Here is an 18515-nt window from a genome sequence, read left to right as displayed (position 1 = left end):
ATCTTGCTCTGTTTCATCCCTCTAATAATTATCCTCTCACTCAGTCTCACCATATCTCAGCTCTGTACTATTTCCTATTCCTCACTCTACTTCACCTCATCTTGCCCTGTCTCACCTCTGATTATCGTTTTATCTGTCTTACCCATTTCTGAGTTCCGTACTAACCGCTTCTTCACACTATCTCACCCTGCCTTACCCTAGCTCTCTAATGACAACTTCACCTCACTCTGTCTCACCCTGTCGCAGCTTTTTACTAACCATTTTCTCTCCCTCTGCCTCAGGACCCGAAGCTGGCCGTGCGAGGTGTGATGTCAGAGCAGATGGAGCCCAAGTGCTTCACGGTAGTTCACGGCTCCAACTTTGTCGACCTCTCCTTCTGTAACTTCATCGCGCAGAAACCAGACGTGGCCAAGGTGAGTGCGGGAGAGGGAAAATGGGGAGAGAGAGGGAGGGGGAGAAAGGGGGGAGAAAAACGGGAGCATGCAAAGAGCATTTTTGGTGAATTCACCGCTGAAAGTCGTTAGTGATGAGTTTGAAGAGGAAGAATACAGAAGCTTGGAGGGAGAAAAACGGTCAAATGAGTAAGGAAGAAATAAGAAGTGGGAGGGATGAGAGGGAAAGAGAAGAATTTGAGAGGGCCAACTTTGTCAACCTTTTCTTTCACCTTCACATAAGCGCCGGGTGTGGCCAAGGTAAGAGAGGAAAAAAGGGAGAAATGAGAAAGACGGAGGAGTAGAAAGAGAGGGGCAGGAAGAGGAGAGAGGTAGAGAGGATGGGGGGGGGAAGAAAAGGTACCATTGTCAACGGGGAGAAAGGAGAGGAAAGTAGGGAAAGAGGGAGAGGAGGGAAAAAGGGAAAAATTGAGAGGGGCATCTTCGCTTAACATCCTAGCTTCAACTTTTTCACGAAGCCGAAGGAGGTCAAGGTGAGTGGAGGGAGAGGAGGGGAAAGGAGGGAAGAAGAAAGGGAGAGAAGAGGAGAGAAGCGATTGGAAGTATAGTGGAGAGAGAGAGAGAGAGAGAGAGAGAGAGGAAAAGAAATATACCGTACCATGACAGAAGGATTTGGGTGGTGGGGCGTTTTTCTGTGTGTGTGTGTGTGTGTGTGTGTGTGTGTGTGTGTGTGTGTGTGTGTGTCGATATGGGAATATATACGTTTGTGTGTGTATGTGCGTGTCTGTGTTTCTGTGTGTGTGTGTGTGTGTGTGTGCTTCGGTGTGGATAGCTGTCGGTCAAGGAAAATATACTTGTGTGTGTGTGTGTGTGTGTGTGTGTGTGTGTGTGCATGGCTGTCGATATGGGAATATATACGTTTGTGTGTGTGTATGTGTGTGTGTGCGTGTCTGTGTTTCTGTGTGTGCGTGTCTGTGTTTGTGTGTGTGTCTGCTTCGGTGTGCATAGCTTTCGGTCAGAGAAAATATACGTACATGCATACATACATAAATACATACAGTACATAGATATGTATGTATTGTTAGCATACATGTGTGTGCTTTTATCTTAGTATATGACCATGGACTTAATAGAAAATGGGTGTGTATGCATATACGTATGTATGTATAAATGTGTGAATATATGCGTGAGTCTTAGAATGACCTCATGATATTTGACTGTTTGACGTTCACTTGACAACGCTAATGGGCTGATTTAATGGTCTTAATTGATACTCTCACCACTCACATATGAGAGAGAGAGAGAGAGAGAGAGAGAGATGAGGACATAGATTTGATTTTGGCGAAACAGGAGGATAGTTTTAGTTACGTTGCAATAGAGGTGGATTGATAAAGTGTATATAGATAAGCAGAGAGAGCGAGAAGAGAGAGAGGATGTGTGTGACAGATAGACAGGGGGAATAAAAAGGAAGTATGTACAGTAAGACAGAGAGAGAGAGAGAGAGTCAGGTAGTGAGGAAGGGGAGATAGTTGAGCGAATGAAGGGGAGGAGGGGGACGGCGAGATAGAGGGAGATAAGGAGTAGAGAGAGAGAGGGGGGGGGGTCAGGGGAGGAGTACGAAGAGATGATGGGAAAAGAGTGAGTGAGTGCAAGGTAGAGTGGGTTGTGAGAGAGAAATATATATAGAGAGAAGAGGAACAAAACAGGGGCACCCGCCTGAGGGAGAGAGCGGGGAAATATGTATGGCAGAGAGAGAGAGAGAGAGAGAGAGAGCAGTATAATTGATACAGATTTTACAGCCCATTATTGGTGGTCAGGCCGCAATACAAATAGATTGTATGTGTGTGTGCGTGTGTGTGTGAGAGAGAGAGAATAGTATATTAGATATACATATTTTACTGCCTTTTAGTGGTGGCCAGGCCATAATACTAATAGAATGTGTGTGTGTGTGTGTGTGTGTGTGTGAGAGAGAGAGAGAGAGAGAATGGTATATTAGATATACATATTTTACAGCCTTTTATTGGTAGTCGGGTCATAATACTAATAGAATTTGTATGTGTGTGTGTGTGTGTGTGTGTGTGAGAGAGAGAGAGAGAGAGAGAGAGAGAGAGGGAGGGAGGGAGGGAGGCAGGGGGGGAGGGAGTAAGCATTTTATTAAAAAAAAAAAAAAACATAATAATTCCCTGGTGGTCAGTCTTTTACGTTTTCAGCTTGGTGACGTCATGTTTATTAATTAGTTTATTTATTTGCTAACACCATGAAATTGTACTCACCGTAGGAGAGATATCTATAGTTCATTCGCGTTAACTTGGCGGAGAGTTTCGTACTTCTGTAGCCTTTTTACCGTAGCTCGATGGCAGACTAATACAGCACTGCAGCACTTCATCCTGCCCACAACATCTTCGTGACTCGCATCGTATTCTTGTGTTTAATCTCTTGTAACAACTCAGCATTCAGGATGGAGAGCTGGAAATTTTATGCCTAATGAAAGCAAAGAGATTATTGATTTGAAGGAGGTTATCTTAGATATAGCATTTATTTATTCTTATATTTCTGAGGTAACCTGGAAAGGGGCGGCTTCATTTGAAGGTACCAGTATAACCTGCTCGCTAAACTGCCTGCTTGTACAAACGTCCCTCAGCTACTTCCCCCCCAAATATGGCTGGTGAACTGCACGATTTAACCTTAAGCCTGTTGTCCACCGGGTTCCCGTCTCAGATGAATCTGGGGCTACATTTTTACTGCACTATTGCTGTGGGACTACGAAGCTGAATGAAAAAGTCTGTTTTATATTTTTTTCATGCTATCTCCAGACGGTTTTTTTTTTTTTTTTTTCAGCATGGGGGGGGGGTATTCGAACTGGAAGGGTTACATGTAATCTTCTTCAGTCCATTCATTACGAGAGGTGCCCCAGAATTGTATTAAGTTGTCTGTTTAGTAGACATATTCAGAGGGAGAGAGAGAGAGAGAGAAGGAGGTGTATCGGTAATCTCATCCCAACATTTTTATCTCTCCTACCGGCCTAGCAAGATTCGGTTGCCGGCATTTTTTCGCCTCGGCGGAAGTGGATTCAGCAATTTTTTACATATTTTCGTTTCCGGCAAGTTCGATTCGGTTTTGGGTAAATATTTTGGAGCGGAATATATGTTTTTGTTATTTTGTTACCTTGAGGAAATTGGAGTGAGGTTACTGGAAGTTGAGAGTGAGGTGGTTGTATGTTGAGAGTGAGGTGGTTGTATGTTGAGGGTGAGGTGGTTGGAGGTTGTGAGTGAGGTGGTTGTATGTTAAAAGGAGGTGGTTTGAGGTTGAGAGTGAAGCGGTTTAATGTTGAGAATAAGATGTTGGAGGTTGTGAGTGAGATGGTTGGAGGTGAGACTGAGGTGGTAGGAGGTTGAGGTTGAGGGTGAGATGGTTGGAGGTTGGGTGTGTGCTTTAAGGTTGAATGGGAGGTGGCTGAAGGCAGAGTGAGGTAGTGAGATTGGTGGTGAGACAGCATGATAAACAAGCAGTGAAGTAGAGAGTGAGACAGTGAGGTAGAGTTAGGTCTAGTGTGAATGTGGTGGAGTGAGAAAGTGAGTTAGAGGTTAGAAATTGAGGTAGTGAGGTAGACATTGAGTAGAGAGTAAGAATGGGATCAAGTAGAAATTGAGACAGTGAGGTAGAGAGTGAGACAGTGAGGTGGAGAGTGGGACAGTGAGGTGGAGAGTGAGACAGTGAGGTGGAGAGTGGGACAGTGAGGTGGAGAGTGGGACAGTGAGGTGGAGAGTGAGACAGTGAGGTGGAGAGTGAGACAGTGAGGTAGAGTGAGAGGCAGAGAGTGAGACAGTAAATAGAGAGAGAGAGAGAGAATGGATGAGTGGGACTGACAGTGTAACAATGAGGTATAGAGGTAGAGTGAAACAGAGAAGCAGAGTGAGACAGAAGTAGAATGAGGCATTTGGGTAGAGTGAGACAGAGAAGTAGAATGAGGCACTGAGGTAGAGTGAGACAGTAAGGTTGATGGATTCCTCTCCCTTATTCTGCCTCACCCCCCCACCCCCACCTCAAGCTATGAATAAATACTGGGGGCGCCTGGTTCACTGGCTGAGAGGTGAGGCAGGGGTAGGAGGTGAGGCGTGAGGCAGGAGGTAGGAGGTGAGGCGTGTGACAGGAGGTAGGAGGTGAGGCGTGAGGTAGGAGGTGAGGCGTGAGGCAGGGGTAGGAAATGAGGGAGATGGTAGGAGGTGAGGCAGGAAGTAGGTGAGGAGGAAGGTAGGAGGTAAGGCGTGAGACATTGGTAGGAGGTGAGGCAGGAGGTAAGTGAGGGAGATGGTAGGAGGTGGTTCAGGAGGTAGGGGGTGAGGAGGAGGTAAATGAGGGAGAGGGTAGGAGGTGGTTCAGGAGACAGGGGTGAGGTAGGAGGTAGGTAGTGCAGTAAGAAAGTAGGATATCAGACGGAAGTTCGGCAGGAGGCAGAGGCAGTAATGTAGAGTGAGAGACTGAAAGTACGGTGTGAGGCAGAGACTGAAGCAGGGACGCATGAGGTAGGGAGGGAGGTAGAGTGAGGTTGAGGGGTAGTGTGAGTTGGAGAAGTAGAGTGAGGTTGGAGGGTAAAGTGTGAGTTGGAGAGGTGTAGTGTGAGGTAGAAAAGTAGAGTTTGAGATGCGTAGGTAGAGCTTGAGAAAGAGAGGTAGAGAGAGAAGCAGGGAGGTAAGGAGGTTAGACGAGAGAGAGAGAGAGAGAGAGCTAGGAGGCAGAAAAACTAATGAAGTTGGAGAAGTGAGATGGAGGAAGATAGGGAGGAGGAGGAGGTCGATAGAAGGGGGGGAGGGAGGAGGGAGCAACAGTTGGGCTAGATTTCCTCCTCTCCTCTCCTCTACCACCACCACCATTCGTCCCTCCTCCTCCCTCCCACCTACCTACCTGGCTACCTACCTGCCTACCTACCTACCAAACAAATAAACCCGCCACTAGTACGACCTACCTACCTACCAACTTACCCATCTACGTACGTTCCTACCTACCTACCAACTTACCCATCTACGTACGTTCCTACCTACCTACCAACTTACCCATCTACGTACGTTCCTACCTACGTACCTATCTTCCGACCTGCTTACCTGCCTATGTATCCACCCACCCACATATCTACCTACCTACCTTGCTTACCCAGCCAGCCACCTACTGCAGCGCTTTATACCCACTGGAAATTACTTGTTAGATACATAAACATTACCATTGATAGACCAGAGAGATAGTGTGTTTCTCAAGTAAATATATAGATTAATTGATACTAAGACACAGAGGGATGTTTATATACTGTATAGATTGACAAGATATACTGTGGATATAAAGACAGATTGTAAGGCTGACTGGTATAGTAATAGACAGAGAGATAGATAGGCAGATTTGTTAACATATTATTGTTAGACCGCATGAGGTAGATAGCTTGACACGTAGGCGCAGATAATAACAAAATTTATAGAGATAAGTTTGTACATGGTGGTAGATAGAGAGTATAACGAGTCTGTTCATACATACATACATGCATACCGTGCACTTATTCGCTTATACTAACAGTTACATACATCATATATATCTGCTGGGTGTTACGAGGTGGGCCGACCTTAACCTTTTCAATCCAAGGACGTAATTAGTTATTCTTGATGTTGCCAGACGACATAGATATATAGCTACAGATAGACGTAGATAGATAGATAGGAATATAGATACTTTCAGAGCAGAACACCATATTAATGAAAGGAGTAATGAAAACTATATCTAACCCCTCCAGTTCGAACAGTCTTTCTTTGGCCTCTTTAGTCCTAGATGTTTCATGCTGTCCTCTAATTAAAGTGAAAAGTACAGTTGGCTTCTCCTGCCTCTCTTTCGTGGGTGGATTAATAGGCGCTTCAGTGTGACGTATTGGGCCGTGGTGGATATTATCATCACTTTGTGGGTGATAATATACGCCATTGTCCACCACGTCTCAACCATGTGTGTATCCAGCAGTGAGAAAGGCGGGAGAGGCGAACCGACTATAGGTTTTGACAGTGCATCACCGGATTGAAGAGCTTAAGCTGAAGTAAATCATGCGAAACTATTGGCCATTCATTTTAACTCGGCGGATATTTCATCCTTTTGCACATTATTTCCAATAGCTTAAAGACACAGTAAGAAAATAATACGTTTAATCATCGTTCCCATAGCACTTCGTGAATAATATCATATCGTAGTGTTAATCTCTGTGACTCAGCACGTAGGAAGGAGATATTGCAATTGTTCGCCGTGTTGAACAATATATATATATATATATATATATATATATATATATATATATATATATATATATATATATATATATATATATCGTAGGGAAAGAATGAAGTTAGAGGAAGAACTACGTAGATAGATAGACATAGGAGCAGGATTAGAAGGGATATAATGTGCGGTAGACAGAGACATTTCTTTAAGTACCAAATGATGCTGGATTAATGCGTTAGGCGAAGGTACGAAATTGGAGAGAAAGGGAGAGAGAGAGAGAGAGAGATTGGAGATAGATATAGCGATAGACAGCGAGGAGAGAAAGGGAGAGGGAGAAGGGAGTCGAGGATAGACTTAAAGGAGAGAGACTGTAGAGAGAAATGATAAACTGCAGAGAGAGAGAGAGAGTGTGTGTGTTGTGGGTATTGAGGGGAGGATGTTCTGATGAACGTGGTTAGTTACATAAACCACACAGACCTGACCGTCCCAACCACGCTTAAATAGTAACCCTCTCAGAAAGCCCACATATTATTATTTTTTTTTTTTCTACTACTACTATACTACTACTACCACTATTATTCTACTACTACTGCTGCTGCTACTACTACTACTACTACTACTGCTACTACTACTACTACTACTACTACTACTGCTGCTGCTGCTGCTGCTGCTGCTGCCGCCGTCGCCGCCGCCGCCGCCGCCGCCGCCATGGCCAGACGATTTTCTTCATTGTAGGATAGAATTTTCAAACTGTGGAAATGCTAGACTCAGGTATCATTAACCCCTTCAGTACTGTGGGGCTGTCCTAAACTGAAGTATATCGCGTGGTATTAACAAGAATATACTTCACAGAGGCGTCATTAGGCTGAACTGGTTAATTCCTTCACTACGGTATTTCTGTTTCCATATTCCTGTTATTTTCAGACAATTGCATCCAGATTACGGGAGCGCTACACTAACTACGGGGGCATTGAAGGTTGTAATTATTCACTTAAGTTCGAACGACTTCCCTAAGCTGAAAACTATCGTCCGGAAGTGACAAGAATAAGATTTGTCATCGGAGTGAAGGGAGTTGCTAGATAGTTTTAGCTGTTCGCAGAAGTCCGAGAAAAGGATAAGAGCGCCAAAGACAGTAAACAGCAACAGATGTATGGTCCTTTCGGGGCTATTTTTATAAAGAAGACTGACTGTGATATTTAATTCTGAGATGAAAATAAGGATAGCAAACCAAGTAGGACAGTAAGAAAGCGCTTCCCCCACCCTCCAGACCCCCCGACCGTGTGCCGTACAGAAACATGGAAACAGTAGCTTGACGGGTGAAAATACCTGAAGGAAATTTATTTGGATTGAGAGAGAGAGAGAGGAATTAGAGTGGTGTATGGATGGAATTCAGTTGTATTTTTGAAAATACCGTAGGGTGGGATGGGAGAGGCTGAACGGAATAAGACAAGGTGTACTCAGATGGAAGGATAGCAGTGGCGGACGTAGATTTTGTAGGAGAGTTGAGGGGAAGATAGCAAAGTGGCTGAACAGAGATGAGGGGAAGGTAACAAGGTGGCAGAACACAGAGAGGATGTTTGCAGGTGTGAATGTCCCCCTCTCATGGATAGATACAGTATACATTGTGGAAGTATTTTTAGTCGGTTTGTGATTATTTGGTTTATTCGGGTTGTGAACTGAATGAACGGAAGGCAGTGATTGATTGTGTGCATGTCGTTGACAAAACTGGAGTGTATGTAATGGATGCAAGAGCATACAGAGGTTGGGGCTGGGTGAGCAGACTCTCTGACCACCACTTGGTGGTCGTGGAAGTCAAGGTTCAAGTGCAATGGAGAAATAGAAGGAAGGAAGGAAGGACAGGAGAAAGTAGTCCATACAGCTAGGGTAGAAAGGTAGCAAGAGGATGGAAAAAAGTCAGAATGTAAGAGAAAAGTGGAGGAGCGATTGAGTAAATATTATTTCGAGCTGATGGGGGAAGTGGAAGGCATGTGCAAGATATTCACAGAAGAAATCTGTGCAGCATGTGAGGTGTGTGGGGTAAAGAGAAGACCAAAGAGGGTGCAAGGAATAGCAAGGTGGAATTAAGAGGTGACGCAAGCTGTGGCACAAAAATAGAGAGCATATACTGTAGTGAGTGGATGGCAAGCAGAGGCATGGAGGAATATGAGAATGGAAGAGTTGCGGTGTATGTAGAGAGGAAGAGGAAGAGAGAGGTGAAGAGATTAGTGAGAGAGAGTAGGAAGAGAGTGGATAAGGATTTGGAAGGAATTTGAGTGTAAAGTGGAGGGAATGTAAGAAAATGTTTTGGAAAGAGGTCAAGAGAGTTTTAGACAGGGTGATAAAGAAGTTAGTAGGGGAGTGAAAGATAAAAATGGTAGATTGCTAGTGTAGAAGGAAGGAAAAGTGAGCAGATGGAGATAACACTTTAAGGAACTGTTAAACATAGAGAATGAAAGTATTGCAAATATAAGTGGTTGGGAGAAGGAGGAATGTGAGAAGGGAGGAAGAGATGAGGATGGAAGTAGTGGAAGCAGTGAAGAAAGTCAGAATGGGGAAAGCCCCAGGAATTCATGGAGTGAGTTGTGAAAATATGATGAAGCATGGGGGAGAGATACTATAGTAGGACTCGCGCACGTTTGCGGCTGTGGTGTGGCCCGCACCTGTGTACAATGGTGCCACGTTTCCCCAACTTGCGATGTGAAACGGAAGCTATTTATGTACAAGGCATCACAAATTCGATAAATTCAGATGAATAAAACTTACACTTGTGTATTTTGATGGATGAATCAACAGTAATCTTATTATGCATAAAATATTTATACAGTAACACGGAAACATGGCATACATATTGTACAGTGTTGCTAAAAGAAATTGTAGTCACTTTTAATAGCTTTTAGCGTAGTTTTAGGGTGGGTAATAATATCACAGTTATGGATATAAGATAATGAGCCTGAGAAAAGAAGAAATATGCCAATATCCAAAGTAAAAGAAATAATTCATGTAATTCTTGTGAGTGGCAACACTTACACACCCAGTCTGGACTGTACGTACCCCTCCGTAGATCCAACCATAGCTTGTACAGGTGTTGCTAGGGAAAAATGCTCACATTTACCGGCTTTTACCATAATTTTAAGGGCGAGGAATAATCACATTTATAATCATAAGCTAATATGTAGGACAAAATAGTAGGCATATGCCAATACCGAAGTAAAAAAAAAAAAAAAACATTCACTCGCGAGCGGCAACACTTCCACACCCAGTCAGTGAGAGAGAGAGTGAGAGAGAGAGAGAGAGAGGCAGGAGACGGGCATGCATTGAATGCATTGTCGGCATCACTAAATATAACAAAACCAAATTAACAAATGAAAGCACAGTTATAAATAACTTAAAAAAGAATCAAAAGTACTCAGGGTGGCTCACATTTCCCGCCAGGAGAGAGAGAGAGAGAGAGAGAGAGAGAGATAACGGTATAGAAAACGTGGCAACACTGTACACAGGTGCGGGCCACACCACAGCCGCAAACGTAGGCGAGTCCTACTATAGTAGAATGGATATGGAAAATGTGCAGATTGGCCTGGGAGGAAGGTAGAGTCCCAGGGGATTGGAAATCAGGTATAATTATTCCCCTGTGCAAAGGAAAAGGGGAAAAAGAAGTGTGTGGTAATCATAGGGGCATTGTCTTCTTAGTGTAAATGGAAAAATATATTGTAGGATACTTATTGACAAAGTTATGGAAGTAACAGGAATTAGTTGGAGAAGAACAGGGAGGTTGTAGAAAGGGAAGAGGTTGTGCAGATCAGATATTCATTCTTAGATCTTTAGTGGAAAAGTTTCTAGAGAAGGGAAAGAAATTGTATGCGGCGTTAATGGATGTAGAGAGAGCATATGACAAGAAATGTGGAAGATATTAAGGATACATGGAGTAAATGGGAAGTTGTTGAATTCCATGAAGAGTATATATGACGGTGCTAAGGCTGCAGAGCATGTGGATAGTGAACCGAGTGAATTTTTCTATCTGAATTTGGGATTGAAATAGGGATGTGTCATATCTCCATGGCTGTTCAATCTGTATACGGATGGAGTTATACAAGAGATACAAGGTAGGGCAGTGGATGTTGGAGCGGCCTTAATGAGAGAGGACAATGTTTGGAACTTCCCTGTACTGCTGTTTGCAGATGATACTGTATTGTTAAGTGAAGACGAAGGGGAACTGCAAGGCTTGGTGAATGAGTGTGAGAGACTGTGTAAGAAACGGAATCTAAAGATGAATGTAGGAAAGAGTAAAGTTATGATCTTCGAGAGGAATGAAGTCACTCAATGCACAGTGAGCTTGGATGATGAAATGGAAAATGTGAGTGCATTTAAGTACTCAGGTCGTGTGATGAGTAAGGATGGAAGTTTGGAGGATGAAGTGCGTGAAAGGGTACAACAAGGAAGAAAAGTTGCTGGTTCTTTGAAAGCAGTGATAAGAAATAGGAAAGTGAGCATGGGAGTAAAAAAAAAAGTCGCTGCATGATAGTACTGTGATACCAACTCTAACGTATGGAAGTGAAACTTGCACCATGTTGTAAGGACACAAGTCAAGAGTGTGAGCAGTAGAAAGGAGTTACTTCAGTGGAGTATATGGAGTTACATGGAGAGATAGAGTGACAAATGAGGAAGTGATGGAGCGTTGTGATGTGGATATGATAGAACGCGCTAGGAGAAATACATTGAGGTGGTTTGGTCATGTGGAGAGGATGGAGAGTGAGAGACTAACGAGGAGAGTATGTGAGTGAGGTGGAGGGGGGGAGAAGGAAGGGAAGGCCGAGGATGAGATGGAGAAATTGAGGGGAGAGGTATATGAGAGAGGGGAATGTGAGCTTGGGGGAGGGCAGTGAAATGGCGGGGGACAGGGCGAAATGGAGGCGATTTGTTTGTGGGTGCCCTTCACTGGATTGGGGCGTCTGGCGGTAGATTTTTTTTTTTTCTTATGTGCTTGACTCTGGGCATAGGCTTCACAGCCTGCTCCCAAGGCCCAGTAGTCCTCCTACTTATCATACACCTCTACATGTCACCACTTCGGCGCTAACACCCACCGTCCATATTGAATACATGCTAGGGCTGTGTCATACAGGACTGATGTATTGGTATTAGCGGGGATATTTTTACGACATGTCGGCGGGTCTTCTGGTAGATCGGTAAAGTCTGCATTACATGAAATTCAAATCCTTAAACTGTTCCCTGCCCTAGTGGGGATTTGAACCTGGGTCCGCTAGGACTGCAGGCCACCTCTCTACCGATTGAGCCACCTATTGTTCTGCATGAGAGCCAGTGAGGAGGGGAAATTGACCCCCTCACCCCCATGGATACAACACAGGAGGGTGGAAGAAGGGGAGGGGGGAGAAAAGGATGGGAGAGGTTGAGACGGAATGTGAGAGGGTAAAGCAGGGTGAGACCGGGTGTAATACTGTAGTAAGGGAGAGAATGAAGTGGGTGAGGGTGGGACAGGAGTGGGTATAGAATGAGGTGGATTAATTTAGAGTGGGAAAGGATGAGATGGAGGAGAGTAAGTGGAAGAGAGTGACTGCGGGCGGAATGGGAGATTTTTTGTAATGCAACAATGGAAGAACCCAAGGCTGAGATCCTGAAAATTGTACTCTTTGGAAAGACAAATGAAGAGAAGGAAAGTCAAAATAAAATTAAAATGTGCCTGGGCACATAGCCAGTGAGAACGACAGATTGAGGAAGAGTTTCCAGAGTTGACCCGTTGGATGCATGAATGACAGCTTCGGTTCATTTTGACAATATAAAGTTGGCGAAAATAGGTGAGAGTGTCCAGCTATATGCATACTAGGTACACAGCATAGAGAGGAGGGGATGCAAGCACACAGTTTAGAAGACCATTAACCAGAATAGCAGCGACTGAAGAGAGAGGCTGGAGGGAGCCAGTAAGAGGATAGGTGAGACGAAAGGCCTTACATGTTTAGAAGTGTTGCATTTGGCCAGCCCTGCCCTGCCCTCTGACACACACACACACACACACACACACACACACACACACAGGAAAACTGTACTCTACACAGGCACGATTGACTTGTGCACAGTGTCAGTAACTACATAAGCTGATTGCACGGTACCGGATCTACACACCTAACCTAAGCACCCTTTGATTTTGCAAGATAAGTAAGAGAGAGAGAGAGAGAATACTGACCTGTGTTGGTTAGGGTAAGATCTTGTGGAAGACTGTCGAGCAGAAAAATTTCACGAAATTCCAAAAAGAGGATGACCAGGAATGTAGGAATTTCGCCAGCGTAGCATCTCTAAGGGATCTCTTACTGGCGGTCAGAAAGGTTATGAGAGGAGAGGGGCTTCAGAAGCTTTGTTAACCTCTTCACTACGAGGACGACGAATTGTTGTTCTTGCTACCTCCAGATGGTTATATTTAGTTTGGGAGAGACTTTTCAGTGGAGAGGTTTGCTATGACCTTCATTGACCCCTTCAGTGCTAGGCCGCTCTCCTAAACTGAATAAAACCGTCATTTGACAGTAACAATATGACCAGCTACTCTGGCTGAAAAGGTTAAGGATAGACTCAAAGACATTTAAGAATATGATTAAGGTAGCTGCATGATTATATGAGGATTGGGAATGCTTAACCTCCTTCGGGACAGACTGAAGGAGGGGAAACGTCCAGCAAGAAGAAAAGGTGACAGATAATAGACAAAGACGGGTGTGCTTTGGATGTCAGCAGGGAAGCACGGGTATTGATGACAGCACAGTGGAACAGTGGTTGAGGGTAGGGTGGGAGAGTGGAACGTATGTATGAGGGTACGATGGAAGAATAAACACACACACACACACACACACACACACACACACACAAAGAGAGAGAGAGAGAGACGTAGTGGGGTGAGGTGAAACAGTGGGAGTACGAGGGGCGGATGTCAGGGTGGGGGACATGAAAAGTGGGAATTATGACTCTCTCTCTCTCTCTCTCTCTCTCTCTCTCTCTCTCACTCGTTCTTTCATTTTGTCTTTCCCCTTTCTCTTCCCCACCCCTACTTTCATATCCTCTCTCCTACTATTATTTAGTCCCCCCGCCTCTCCCGACTCCCCATTCTCCTTCCTCTTCCCCCATTTCCTTCCCTCCTCTTCTCTCTCTTGTCTCCTTCTCTGTATTCCTCTTTCCCTCTCCTCTTCGCCCCCCCCCCTCTACCGCTTCCCATCTTCCATCTCCTTTCTCCTTATTCTTTTTCCCCATTCGCTGTTCCCTTCCCTTACCCCCTCTTCACTTCCCTCTCCTCTTTACCCTCCCCCCCTTTCCCCACCCTCCCCCTCCCTCCCCCTCTCCCCCTCCGTCCCCTTCCCCTGCCCCCTCCGTCCCCTTCCCCTACTCCCTCCTTCCCGTCTCCCCCATTCTTCCCCCCCCCTCCCCCTTTACCTTCATAAAAGCCCGTCTTGTCAACACATATCAAGGCGATGATGGGAAGGCTTTATTGGTGGCAGGTGAGAGAGAGAGAGAGTTGTGAAATGTGTGTGTGAGAGAGAGAGAGGCGTGAGGTTTGAAAGAAGATAAACCCAATATTACGAGGTATGAGGGAGAGAGGTGTGAAATACGATAGATGATATACCTGTGATAGTAAGTATGAGGGATCTTGGTGTGAGACATGAGAAACAGTAAAGGGAGGATACGGAGAGAGAGAGAGAGAGAGAGAGAGAGAGAGAGAGAGAGAGACGTTTTATGAGAAGATACAGTGGAGATTGTGAGGTGTGAAGGGATCTAAGGCATGGAGTGAGTGAGGTTTATGCGAGTTTTACGAGAGACGGTGTGAGGGAGATAAGGTGGCAGCCTTGGTGTATGAGGCAGGATGGCGTGGCGTGGCGAGAAGGGCCCCTTACTTAATCAAAACAGAAATGCATCGAGTTTTTTTTTTTTTTTTTTCCTCCAGGCCATACATCACAGGATGCAGCGTCTGTCACTACGTAGATAGATGTATAGATCAGCACAGACGGACCGATTGGTAGACAGCTGGATAGCAGAGGCGTGAGGACGAATTTATACTGAATAAAATCGTCGTTCGTCAGCCAAACCCAAATGCCAGATTCCTAATTAACAGCCTTGAGATTAATCTAGATATCCTTAACACTTTTGCCGCTGCGGTTTGTTTCTTTTAAAGCCAGGGAAGAGATAGTCAGAGTAAAGTACAAAGTTGTTCAGTTGCAGTGAGAGGGTTAAGAGCCAGAAGATACAGCTGAAGTGTAGGCGTATGATGTATGAGGGAGGAAGGGTTGGCGTATGAGGTGTGATAGAGGGTTTGAAAGGTGAGGGATGGGAAATGAGGGATGAGGATGTGAAGTTTGAGAAATTGGGTGTGAAGTGTGGGATATGAGGAATGGGGAGTGAGATATGAGTTGTGAAGAACGGGGAGTAGGGTGTGAAGTGAGGAATGGGGAGTGGGGTGTGAAGTGAGGTGTGAGGAGAGGGGAGTTTAGTGTGAAGTGTGAGAAATGGGGAGTGGGATGTGAAGTGAGGAATGGGGAGTAGGGTGTGAGGTGTGAGGAATGTGGAATGATGGAGGAGATGTGAGGAATGGAGGGTGAGGGTGAGCATTAGAAAGATGTGTAAGTATGGGGAAGGGTGTGTGAGGGATGGCAATGTGAGGCAGGAGGGATTGAGGTGCTGATTATGCGAGATGTGTTATTAAAAACTAATACACTTCCATGCCAAAACACACACACACACACACACACACACACACACACACAGAGCAGAGTTTGATTTAGCATTCATAATATATTCGTGAAACCTAAATTAACCACCCAGCAGAAATTTTTAATTAGCAGATAAGGAGATGTTTAGAACTGTGATTTCGTGTGTGTGTGTGAGTGTGTGTGTGTGTGTGTGTGTGTGTGTGTGTGTGTGGACAGGTGTGTATGACAGGTGTAGGTTAAGCTATATTGGATAGGTAAAGAAGTCCAGGTGTACTTGTATGTTTAGCAGAACGTATGTGTAGATTAGAACAGATGTATACAGATTAGAACACGTGTGTAAAGATGAGGACACATTTAGATTAAAGCAGGTGTGTTGATTGGCTTAGCAAGTGTGTGGAAGAATATGATCCCACGTCTGTGATTGATTTAGAAATCAGAAGTGAGACAAAACAGGTGAATGGGACGAGCGTAGAGAATAAAATAAAAGTGTAGAACGTGAATGGAACAACAGGTGTGGGGCAACAAATGTGCAGCAGGACAGGTATGAAACAACAGGTGTAGGGCAGGACTTGTGGGTAGGACAGGTGTGGGACGAGAAGGTCGGGAAGTTTGCCCAAATTTGCTATTGATTTGCCACGTCACTGGGCGGCACTGACGTCACCAGCTGCCCTGCCACCCACCCTCACCCTCACACTCTGACCTCCCCTCACCCCCTCTGACCTCGTGCCTCGTGTGACCTCATATGACCTCTAACACATCTTAAAGTGACCTGTGTGACTATACCGATATGGCTTCCTGTGTGACTTTATGCGACCTGTTGACCACCACACACTGACATCACCACCAACCCCCCACCTCTGTCTCACTCCTGCACTCTGACTTGCTTGACCTCCACTGACCTTGCTTCTGGTTTGTACAGTGTGACCTGTTAAGATCGTTACTTGACCACATGTGCCACCTGTTACACCACCCCTTGTCTATGACCTCTGACCATGTTGTTGTTACCTCTCACGTGAACTGCCCTGTCCTTTCTTAATTACAGTCTGAACCATGACCCTCTCTGAGCTCCCCTGTCCCTCTCTGACCTTCTCTGTCCCTCAGTGACCTCCCCTGACCCGCTGACCTGTTGACCTTTGACCCTGACTGACCTCCCTGACCTTTTATCAGTGACCTGACCAGTTGACCTTTGACCTCAGGCCTTCCCTGTCCCTCTGTGACCTTTCCTGACCCTCTCTGGCCTCCCCTGTCCCTCAGTAAGCTCCCCTGATCCTCTGACCTCCCCTACCCTCTCTGACCTTCCCTGAACTGTTGAGCAGTGACCTCTGACGTGTTGACCTTTGACCCTCGACTTGTTGACCTACGACCTCCTCTGATCTGTTGCCCATTATGTGACGTATTAACCTCCCTGCGGCCTGTTGCCCTTAATGTGACTTGTTTAACGTTCTTGTGAATTGTTGCCTCTGGTGTGACCTGTGTCCTCAGATGTGACCTGTTGACCCTCTAGGTCTTGTTTACTTCCCGTGTTACCAGATGACCTCTGTGTGAACCTCCCTGTAATGACCTGTTGACCACCCTGTGTGACCTGTTGACCTCCCTCTATAACCTGTGATCTCCCTCTGACCTGCTGACCCCGTTTGTGATCTTTTGGCCTGTTGACCTGTATTTTGACGTATTGACCTTGTGTGACCCTTTGATTTATTATGTGACCTGTTAACCTCATGTGTAACTCGTTGACCTCATATGTGACCAGTTAATCTTACGTGACTTGTTGACCTCTTATGTGACTCGTTGATCCCTTATGTGAACCGTTGACCTCTTATGACTCCTTGACTTATATGATCAGTTGACCGCTTGTGTGATTTATTGACCTCTTACGTGACCTGCTGTGCCATCTTCACCGCAAACTCACCGACACACTGACCTCCTGTGATGTAACCACTACCAATATGACCTCCTGTATGTGCTGTTATCTAGCCGTGTAATCTCATATTTGACCCCAGTGTGCCTCCAAATCCAGTATGTTCCTGGTGTGACCTGTGGCCTCTTGTGCGACCCAAGGTAACCTGTAATGTGACCACTTCCTTGACACCTGACGTGACATGTGCCCTTTGCTGTGACCACTTACCAGACCGAAGTTACCACTTCCTTGACCTCGGCAGTGACCTGGTATGACCTTACCTGACCTCTGGTGTGATGTCACTTTGAAGTAAGCCTACCTAGCTGGTATAAAATTAAGTGGGTGAAACACGTGTGAAAGGACGTGGGTGAAACACGTGTGAAAGGACATGGGTGAAACACCTATGAGAGGACGTGGGTGAAACACGTATGAGAGGACGTGGGTGAAACACGTGTGAAAGGACGTGGACGAAACACGTGTGAAAGGACGTGGGTGAAACACGTATGAGAGGACGTGGGTGAAACACGTATGAGAGGACGTGGGTGAAACACGTGTGAAAGGACGTGGGTGAAACACGTGTGAAAGGACGTGGGTGAAACACGTGTGAAAGGACGTGAGTGAAACACGTGTGAGAGGACGTGGGTGAAACACGTGTGAAAGGACGTGGGTGAAACACGTATGAGAGGACGTGGGTGAAACACGTGTGAAAGGACGTGGGTGAAACACGTGTGAAAGGACGTGGGTGAAACACGTGTGAAAGGACGTGGGTGAAACACGTGTGAAAGGACGTGGGTGAAACACGTGTGAGTGGACGTGGGTGAAAGGACGTGAGTAAAACGACATGGATGAAACAAGTGCACATTGAGCCAGGTGAGTCAGGTATATAGTAAGCAAGGCAGGATCATTTTTGTACAGTGAGGCAGACGTGAACAGGCAGATGTACAGTGAGGTAGGAAGGTGTACTGTGACACAGGAAGGTGTACAGTAAGGCAGTTGTACATTGAGGTAGGCAAATGTACAGTGAGGTAGGCAGGTGTACAGTGAGCAGGTGTACTATGAGGCAGACAGGTGTACTGTGAGACAAACAGGTGTACTGTGAGGCAGGCGGGTGTACAGTGAGACAGGCAGGTGTACCGTGAGACAGGCGGGTGTAGTGAGGCAGGCAAGTGTACAGTGAGGCAGGCAGGTATGCAGTGAGGCAGGCCGGTGTACAGTGAGACAGGTGTACAGTGAGGTAGATGTACATTAAAGAGGGCAGGTGTACAGTAAGGCAGGCAGGTGTACAGTGAG

The 18515-nt window shown here is 45.6% G+C and overlaps 1 protein-coding gene across 1 annotated transcript in view; it reads left to right on the top strand.

Annotated features, from left to right (window-relative positions):
* The window catches only part of Plc21C (Phospholipase C at 21C), a 739135-nt gene that overhangs the window by 56281 nt on the left and 664339 nt on the right, over positions 1–18515 (top strand). Inside the window, exon 4 of the mRNA XM_080273643.1 lies at positions 282–413. Coding sequence (XP_080129769.1) covers positions 282–413 — 132 coding nt within the window. The remainder of the gene's footprint in view (positions 1–281; positions 414–18515) is intronic.

Source organism: Coenobita brevimanus, chromosome 55, assembly GCF_032717465.1.
Source record: "Coenobita brevimanus isolate Jiangsu-jjx chromosome 55, ASM3271746v2, whole genome shotgun sequence".
Classification (NCBI taxonomy): domain Eukaryota; kingdom Metazoa; phylum Arthropoda; class Malacostraca; order Decapoda; family Coenobitidae; genus Coenobita; species Coenobita brevimanus.
This window is presented reverse-complemented; position numbering and strand designations above follow the sequence as displayed.